Source organism: Coregonus lavaretus (genome assembly GCF_964263955.1).
Source record: "Coregonus lavaretus genome assembly, chromosome: 18".
Classification (NCBI taxonomy): Eukaryota; Metazoa; Chordata; class Actinopteri; order Salmoniformes; family Salmonidae; genus Coregonus; species Coregonus lavaretus.
This window is the reverse complement of record NC_140005.1, coordinates 3,489,893-3,500,427: the sequence shown is the minus strand read 5'-3', so window position 1 is coordinate 3,500,427 and position 10,535 is coordinate 3,489,893. Positions and strand designations below refer to the sequence as shown.

At 40.3% G+C, this 10,535-nt stretch overlaps 1 protein-coding gene across 1 annotated transcript in view; it reads right to left on the bottom strand.

Moving 5' to 3' along the window:
- Positions 1 to 119: 119 nt before the first annotated feature.
- cdkl1 (cyclin dependent kinase like 1 (CDC2 related kinase)) overlaps positions 120 to 10,535 on the bottom strand; it is a 25,080-nt gene continuing 14,664 nt past the window's right edge. The window contains exons 4-10 of the mRNA XM_084181579.1: positions 7,512 to 7,584; positions 7,031 to 7,121; positions 6,319 to 6,519; positions 1,329 to 1,411; positions 687 to 743; positions 330 to 494; positions 120 to 250 (exon numbers count right to left, since the gene is read on the bottom strand). Of these exons, the coding sequence (XP_084037705.1) occupies positions 143 to 250; positions 330 to 494; positions 687 to 743; positions 1,329 to 1,411; positions 6,319 to 6,519; positions 7,031 to 7,121; positions 7,512 to 7,584 (778 nt within the window). The 3' untranslated portion in view covers positions 120 to 142. The remainder of the gene's footprint in view (positions 251 to 329; positions 495 to 686; positions 744 to 1,328; positions 1,412 to 6,318; positions 6,520 to 7,030; positions 7,122 to 7,511; positions 7,585 to 10,535) is intronic.

Sequence of the window (10,535 nt, the reverse complement as noted above, 5' to 3'; positions counted from 1 at the left end):
GGGAGGGAGGGGGGAGGAAAGGGGAGGGAGGGGGGAAGAAAACAAGAGTGTCAATACAGTTGGAAGAGCAACAATATGTCATCTCATAGGAGAGAATGTAGATATTGGAAGATAATACAAACATGGCAGAGGATGTACTGCATTATGTAGACACCTTTAACTGTTTGGACAGCATTTTGCCATCTCTGACAGCTGGTCCCAATTTGCGTGGAGCTTCCACCATATTGCTTCCAAGTTCCACCTTACAGATCTACAAATATTGAAGGGTTAGAGCCAAGGGGTAGGGAGTGAATTGGGACCGGCTGTTTAACGTGAAGAAGCATACTGACCCCAGGTGGGAGGTGTTTACGGGGCAGGAGGTGTGTCCTCCTCTTGGTGGAGCGGTCATGTTCCCGGCCGGTGCTCTCGCTCTCCTCCCGTTGGCTGTCGAAGTACGGGTGCTCCAGAAGCTGCTCACAGGTCAGCCGCTCCGACGGGTCCATACGCAGGCAGCCCTGGGGATCAAGGGGCAAAGGTCATTTAGGAATGGGGCAAAGGTCATTTAGGGAAGGAGGGAGGGAATGAAGATTTGCAAATAAACATCAGAGACCATTAAATGAGAGATCCGAGACATTCATTTCATTAGAGAACCAAATATTTTTACCACACAAATTGCTAGCAGGTGAATGGTGGATTGACAGGCTTACCTTCATCAGACTCAGTGCTTGATATGACAGGTTGGGGTATTTCAGTTCCAGAGATTCCTATTGGAGGATAAATGATGCCTTATTGTGTATCATTTTTTACCCTTTGATAATTCACGCAGTGTTCTGAGGCAGCGAGTAAGCATTTCATTGCACAGTTTACACCCCGCTGTATCCCGTGTATATGACAAATAAACGTTGATTTGATTGATATACAGCAGGGATCATCAACTAGATTCAGCCGCGGGCAGGTTTTTTTTTTTCCTGAGCGGATGGTCGGAAGGCAGGGACACAATAAAAAATAATTTGTAGACTGCAAATTGACCACAAGAAGCCCAAACGGATCATATTTGTCTAAAACATAATCATTTCAAACCTCCCTTACATTTGTATACGATCACGTCTCTTTGTTATGCGTGGGAATTCTTGCGAACAGATTTCCAAAATTAAAATCACTTGGAGCTGATTTCCTGTTGTTTTTACAGTCTTTAATGTCCAACAATGGGAGGAGAAATTTTAAAAAATAAAACCACCCGCGGGCCGCCAGTTGGGGAACCCTGACATACAGTACGCTCCTCAAGATGTTTTATGGTAACTGATTTGTTTCACGTTTTGGTAGATGACTCATTCTACGTTTGTTCTCACCATCTCCTGAGGCTCTGGGATACACACTCCACTGAAGAACTGGTTTTTACTGAATACCTGCTGGTGGCGGGGGATCAGGTCTCCTGCAGACGGACAGAAAAAGGCTCTTACTTCTCTCCTTTACCTGACACACAGTAACAGGTGACGACAGCCTTGCGTTTTACATTTCATTTTACATTTTTCGGTCATTTGGGAGATGCTGTCATGCAGAGGAGCTCACGTTTACTGATCACTGATCGTCCTGTTCCTGACTCAGAACTAACCGGTGAAACAACTTGTATTATACTGGTGTGTGAAAATGTGTACTTGTCCTTTCCTGATGTTCTTCAATAGAAATATGTTATAACGCGTCACTAACTGAATAACGCGTCACTAACTGAATAACGCGTCACTAACTGAATAATAACTGAATGACGCGTCACTAACTGAATAACGCGTCACTAACTGAATAACGCGTCACTAACTGAATAATAACTGAATAACGCATCACTAACTGAATGACGCGTCACTAACTGAATAACGTATCACTAACTGAATAACGCATCACTAACTGAATAATAACAGAATAACGCGTCACTAACTGAATAACGCATCACTAACTGAATAACGCATCACTAACTGAATAACGCGTCACTAACTGAATAACGCATAACTAACTGAATAATAACTGAATAACGCGTCACTAACTGAATAACGCGTCACTAACTGAATAACGCATCACTAACTGAATAACGCATCACTAACTGAATAACGCATCACTAACTGAATAATAACTGAATAACGCGTCACTAACTGAATAACGCATCACTAACTGAATAACGCATCACTAACTGAATAACGCGTCACTAACTGAATAACGCATCACTAACTGAATAATAACTGAATAACGCGTCACTAACTGAATAACGCGTCACTAACTGAATAACGCGTCACTAACTGAATAACGCATCACTAACTGAATAACGCATCACTAACTGAATAACGCATCACTAACTGAATAATAACTGAATAACGCGTCACTAACTGAATAACGCATCACTAACTGAATAACGCATCACTAACTGAATAACGCGTCACTAACTGAATAACGCATCACTAACTGAATAATAACTGAATAACGCATCACTAACTGAATAACGCGTCACTAACTGAATAACGCATCACTAACTGAATAATAACTGAATAACGCGTCACTAACTGAATAACGCGTCACTAACTGAATAACGCGTCACTAACTGAATAACGCGTCACTAACTGAATAATAACTGAATAACGCATCACTAACTGAATAACGCGTCACTAACTGAATAACGTGTCACTAACTGAATAATAACTGAATAACGCATCACTAACTGACTAATAACTGAATAACGCGTCACTAACTGAATAATAACTGAATGACGCGTCACTAACTGAATAACGCTTCACTAACTGAATAACGCGTCACTAACTGAATAATAACTGAATAACGCATCACTAACTGAATGACGCGTCACTAACTGAATAACGTATCACTAACTGAATAACGCATCACTAACTGAATAATAACAGAATAACGCGTCACTAACTGAATAACGCATCACTAACTGAATAACGCATCACTAACTGAATAACGCATCACTAACTGAATAATAACTGAATAACGCATCACTAACTGAATAACGTGTCACTAACTGAATAACGCATCACTAACTGAATAATAACTGAATAACGCATCACTAACTGAATGACGCGTCACTAACTGAATAACGTATCACTAACTGAATAACGCATCACTAACTGAATAATAACAGAATAACGCGTCACTAACTGAATAACGCATCACTAACTGAATAACGCATCACTAACTGAATAACGCGTCACTAACTGAATAACGCATCACTAACTGAATAATAACTGAATAACGCATCACTAACTGAATAACGTGTCACTAACTGAATAACGCATCACTAACTGAATAACGCATCACTAACTGAATAACGCATCACTAACTGAATAATAACTGAATAACGCGTCACTAACTGAATAACGCATCACTAACTGAATAACGCATCACTAACTGAATAACGCGTCACTAACTGAATAACGCATCACTAACTGAATAATAACTGAATAACGCATCACTAACTGAATAACGCATCACTAACTGAATAATAACTGAATAACGCGTCACTAACTGAATAACGCATCACTAACTGAATAACGCGTCACTAACTGAATAACGCATCACTAACTGAATAACGCATCACTAACTGAATAACGCATCACTAACTGAATAACGCATCACTAACTGAATAATAACTGAATAACGCGTCACTAACTGAATAACGCATCACTAACTGAATAACGCATCACTAACTGAATAACGCGTCACTAACTGAATAACGCATCACTAACTGAATAATAACTGAATAACGCATCACTAACTGAATAACGCGTCACTAACTGAATAACGCGTCACTAACTGAATAACGCATCACTAACTGAATAATAACTGAATAACGCGTCACTAACTGAATAACGCGTCACTAACTGAATAACGCGTCACTAACTGAATAATAACTGAATAACGCATCACTAACTGAATAACGCATCACTAACTGAATAATAACTGAATAACGCGTCACTAACTGAATAACGCATCACTAACTGAATAACGCATCACTAACGGAATAACGCATCACTAACTGAATAACGCATCACTAACTGAATAACGCATCACTAACTGAATAATAACTGAATAACGCGTCACTAACTGAATAACGCATCACTAACTGAATAACGCATCACTAACTGAATAACGCGTCACTAACTGAATAACGCATCACTAACTGAATAATAACTGAATAACGCATCACTAACTGAATAATAACTGAATAACGCATCACTAACTGAATAATAACTGAATAACGCATCACTAACTGAATAATAACTGAATAACGCATCACTAACTGAATAATAACTGAATAACGCATCACTAACTGAATAACGCGTCACTAACTGAATAACGCATCACTAACTGAATAACGCGTCAATAACTGAATAACGCATCACTAACTGAATAACGCGTCACTAACTGAATAACGCATCACTAACTGAATAACGCATCACTAACTGAATAACGCGTCACTAACTGAATAACGCGTCACTAACTGAATAACGCATCACTAACTGAATAATAACTGAATAACGCATCACTAACTGAATAATAACTGAATAACGCATCACTAACTGAATAATAACTGAATAACGCATCACTAACTGAATAATAACTGAATAACGCGTCACTAACTGAATAACGCATCACTAACTGAATAACGCGTCACTAACTGAATAACGTGTCACTAACTGAATAACGCGTCACTAACTGAATAATAACTGAATAACGCATCACTAACTGAATAATAACTGAATAACGCGTCACTAACTGAATAACACATCACTAACTGAATAACGCGTCACTAACTGAATAACGCATCACTAACTGAATAACGCATCACTAACTGAATAACGCGTCACTAACTGAATAATAACTGAATAACGCGTCACTAACTGAATAACGCGTCACTAACAGAATAACGCATCACTAACTGAATAACGCATCACTAACTGAATAATAACTGAATAACGCGTCACTAACTGAATAACGCGTCACTAACTGAATAACGCGTCACTAACTGAATAACGCATCACTAACTGAATAACGCATCACTAACTGAATAACGCATCACTAACTGAATAATAACTGAATAACGCATCACTAACTGAATAACGCATCACTAGCTGAATAACGCATCACTAACTGAATAATAACTGAATAACGCGTCACTAACTGAATAATAACTGAATAACGCATCACTAACTGAATAATAACTGAATAACGCATCACTAACTGAATAATAACTGAATAACGCATCACTAACTGAATAACGCATCACTAACTGAATAACGCATCACTAACTGAATAACGCGTCACTAACTGAATAACGCATCACTAACTGAATAACGCGTCACTAACTGAATAACGCATCACTAACTGAATAACGCATCACTAACTGAATAACGCGTCACTAACTGAATAACGCGTCACTAACTGAATAACGCATCACTAACTGAATAATAACTGAATAACGCATCACTAACTGAATAATAACTGAATAACGCATCACTAACTGAATAATAACTGAATAACGCATCACTAACTGAATAATAACTGAATAACGCGTCACTAACTGAATAATAACTGAATAACGCGTCACTAACTGAATAATAACTGAATAATGCTCACTAACTGAATAATAACTGAATAACGCATCACTAACTGAATAATAACTGAATAACGCGCCACTAACTGAATAATAACTGAATAACGCGTCACTAACTGAATAATAACTGAATAATGCTCACTAACTGAATAATAACTGAATAACGCATCACTAACTGAATAATAACTGAATAACGCGTCACTAACTGAATAATAACTGAATAATGCTCACTAACTGAATAATAACTGAATAACGCATCACTAACTGAATAACGCGTCACTAACTGAATAATAACTGAATAACGCATCACTAACTGAATAACGCATCACTAACTGAATAATAACTGAATAACGCATCACTAACTGAATAATAACTGAATAACGCATCACTAACTGAATAATAACTGAATAACGCGTCACTAACTGAAACATTAGTGTCTTAAATGGCACCTTATTTCCAGGCTCTGGTCAAAAGTAGTGCACTAAGAAGGGAATAGGGTGCCAACAGTAGTGCACTAAGAAGGGAATAAGGTGCCAAAAGTAGTGCACTATGAAGGGAATAGGGTTGCCAAAAGTAGTGCACTATGAAGGGAATAGGGTGCCAAAAGTAGTGCACTATGAAGGGAATAGGGTGCCAAAAGTAGTGCACTATGAAGGGAATAGGGTGCCAAAAGTAGTGCACTATGAAGGGAATAAGGTGCCATTTGGGATATGAATCCCACGTACCCAGTGTCTTCCTGATGAGGTAGAGCTGGTCCATGTCTGACTTGCCGGGCCAGAGGGGGGCGCCAGAGAGCAGCTCAGAGAAGACACAGCCCAGCGCCCAGACGTCAACAGGGGCTCCATACTGAGTATCGCCCACTAGCAGCTCAGGGGCCCGGTACCACCGCGTTGCTACATAGTCCGTGTAGTAGTCACATGGACCGGCTGCAGGGACAGATCCATACATATCTCTGTTTAGGAACACGACTTAATGCCTGCGGGTATAATTCATTTAAATATAATGCGGTTATAATGCATTGTAAGACTTTTTATAAGCAGGCTTTACACAACATATACAGATTTTTAGAATATAATTGTATAGGATGGAACAGAACAGAATAAATATAACTGAATTGTCCAACGTGAATCAAAAATTCATATTTTTGCTGTCTTGTGTTATATTCCCCACCAGACACACACACGAGTCTGGAAGCTGTTAGATACAAGACTCTGTTTAGGGGGAAATAATTGATAAGAAATGGAACTAGTGTTGATTTCAATGGTGAGGCAATGGCAGAAAGTGACAGTGGTGTTACAGCAGGAGTCCACCAGGTGGCAGTAGACCTACAGTAACAGAACAGTAACGTGACTATTCCGCCCAGCACCCTATTCCCTACATAGTGCACTACTTTTGACCAGAGCCCTACACACCATAGTGACGTAACCAATAACTTACTGAGGATCCTGGCGAATCCGAAGTCACAGAGCTTAATGACCTGCTGTTTAGTGATTAGGATATTCTCCGGCTTCACATCTCTGTGGATGCACTGCAGGAGACAGAGCCAACATGGAAACAAAAAAACGTTAGTCATCTTGCAGTGCCAGCCAGGCGGACCATTCATTCAACCACAGCCGGTCATGTGGTTGTCTTGTAAGGCTGTTCATCTACGCGCGATAAGAAGACACAGCCTGGGTTCCAGATCAGTTTGTGCCGTCTTGTCAACTCCTATGGTCATTATCACACAGTTAGGATGTGGCAAGGCGACCTGGTACTTTGCCAGGCTAGAGAAGACATGCAGCAGATCGGGGGGGGGGGGGGTGAAAGATTATCTCAGTGAAAGATTAACGGCTGGTCAGCCAGGAGACTGGAAACGCTAGTAAAACAGTTAACCAGTGGTTTGGTAGGAGAGGGAGAAAGAGTAGGGGAAACCACTTACGTTCTGTTTATGACAGAAGTTGACAGCCTGGAGTGTCTGCCAGGTGATGCTTTTTACCAGGTGTTCTGGAACACTGGAAGTCAACAAGAGACAAATCCCAATGACACAGATATACTATTACACTATAGATTGAATGTAATGAAATTAGAATTTTCTGGATTATGTACAGTGAAGGAAAACATTTATTTGATCCCCTGCTGATTTTGTATGTTTGCCCACTGACAAAGAAATGATCAGTGTATAATTTTAATGGTAGGTTTATTTGAACAGTGAGAGACAGAATAACAACAACAAAAATCCCCCCAAAAAAGTATAAATTGATTTGCATTTTAATGAGGGAAATAAGTATTTGACCCCTCTGCAAAACATGACTTAATACTTGGTGGCAAAACCCTTGTTGGCAATCACAGAGGTCAGACGTTTCTTGTAGTTGGCCACCAGGTTTGCACACATCTCAGGAGGGATTTTGTCCCACTCCTCTTTGCAGATCTTCTCCAAGTCTTTAAGGTTTCTAGGCTGATGTTTGGCAACTCAAACCTTCAGCTCTCTCCACAGATTTTCTATGGGATTAACGTCTGGAGTCTGGCTAGGCCACTCGAGGACCTTAATGTGCTTCTTTTTGAGCCAGTCCTTTGTTGCCTTGGCCGTGTGTTTTGGGTCATTGTCATGCTGGAATACCCATCCACGACCCATTTTCAATGCCCTGGCTGAGGGAAGGAGGTTCTCACCCAAGATTTGACGGTACATGGCCCCGTCCATCGTCCCTTTGATGCGGTGAAGTTGTCCTGTCCCCTTAGCAGAAAAACACCCCCAAAGCATAATGTTTCCACCTCCATGTTTGACGGTGGGGATGGAGTTCTTGGGGTCATAGGCAGCATTCCTCCTCCTCCAAACACGGCGAGTTGAGTTGATGCCAAAGAGCTCCATTTTGGTCTCATCTGACCACAACACTTTCACCCAGTTCTCCTTTGAATCATTCAGATGTTCATTGGTAAACTTCAAACGGCCCTGTATATGTGCTTTCTGGAGCAGGGGGACCTTGCGGGCGCTGCAGGATTTCAGTCCTTCACGGCGTAGTGTGTTACCAATTGTTTTCTTGGTGACTATGGTCCCAGCTGCCTTGAGATCATTGACAAGATCCTCCCATGTAGTTCTGGGCTGATTCCTCAACGTTCTCATGATCATTGCAACTCCACGAGGTGAGATCTTGCATAGAGCCCCAGGCCGAGGGAGATTGACAGTTCTTTTGTGTTTCTTCCATTTGCGAATAATCACACCAACTGTTGTCACCTTCTCACCAAGCTGCTTGGCGATGGTCTTGTAGCCCATTTCAGCCTTGTGTAGGTCTACAATCTTGTCCCTGACATCCTTGGAGAGCTCTTTGGTCTTGGCCATGGTGGAGAGTTTGGAATCTGATTGATTGATTGCTTCTGTGGACAGGTGTCTTTTATACAGGTAACAAGCTGAGATTAGGAGCACTCCCTTTAAGAGTGTGCTCCTAATCTCAGCTCGTTACCCGTATAAAAGACACCTGGGAGCCAGAAATCTTTCTGATTGAGAGGGGGTCAAATACTTATTTCCCTCATTAAAATGCAAATAAATTTATAACATTTTTGACATGCGTTTTTCTGGATTTTTTTGTTGTTATTCTGTCTCTCACTGTTCAAATAAACCTACCATTAAAATTATAGACTCATTTCTTTGTCAGTGGGCATACGTACAAAATCAGCAGGGGATCAAATACTTTTTTCCCCTCACTGTATGTAATTCTATGACCTGTAAAGCCAAAACCAGGTACTGAGCATCAGAGCGCTGGTTCTATTTCATCTCTACGGCGACCTGCTCTGTTGGCCCTATGACTTCCACTGATTGTTAGCTAGCACTGGCTAAAGTTAGCTTACGTTTGTAGTGGCTGATTAGATCTCCCAACTCAATTTAAGGGCTTTATTGGCATGGGAAACGTGTGTTAACGTTGCCAAAGCAGGTGAAGTAGATAGTAAACAAAAGTGAAATAAACAATAAATATTAACAGTAAACATTACACTCAGAAGTTCCAAAAGAATAAAGACATTTCAAATGTCATATTATGTCTATATACAGTGTTGTAACGATGTGCAAATAGTTAAAGTACAAATGGAAAATAAATAAACATAAATATGGGTTGTATTTACAATAGTGTTTGTTCTTCACTGGTTGCCCTTTTCTTGTGGCAACAGGTCACAAATCTTGCTGCTGTGATGGCACACTGTGGTATTTCACCCAATAGATATGGGAGTTTATCAAAATTGGATTTGTTTTTGAATTCTTTGTGGGTCTGTGTAATCTGAGGGAAATATGTGTCTCTAATATGGTCATACATTTGGCAGGAGGTTAGGAAGTGCAGCTCAGTTTCCACCTCATTTTGTGGGCAGTGTGCACATAGCCTGTCTTCTCTTGAGAGCCAGGTTTGCCCACGGTGGCGTTTCTCAATAGCAAGGCTATGCTCACTGAGTCTGTACATAGTCAAAGCTTTTCTTCATTTTGGGTCAGTCACAGTGGTCAGGTATTCTGCCACTGTGTACTCTCTGTTTAGGGCCAAATAGCATCGCTTCCTTTTAGATGGTTGTAGAATTTAACGGCTCTTTTCTGGATTTTGATCATTAGCGGGTATCGTCCTAATTCTGCTCTGCATGCATTATTTGGTGTTTTACGTTGTGCACGGAGGATATTTTTGCAGAATTCTGCATGCAGAGTCTCAATTTTGGTGTTTGTCCCATTTTGTGAATTCTTGGTTTGTGAGCGGACCCCAGACCTCACAACCATAAAGGACAATGGGTTCTATAACTGATTCAAGTATTTTTAGCCAGATCCTAATTGGTATGTGGAATGTTATGTTCCTTATGAAATCAAATCAAATCACATTTTATTTGTCACATGCGCCGAATACAACAGTGAAATGCTTATTTACAAGCCCTTAACCAACAATACAGTTTTAAGAAAGAATACCAAAGAAAATCACACACAAAAATCAAACAATATGAAATA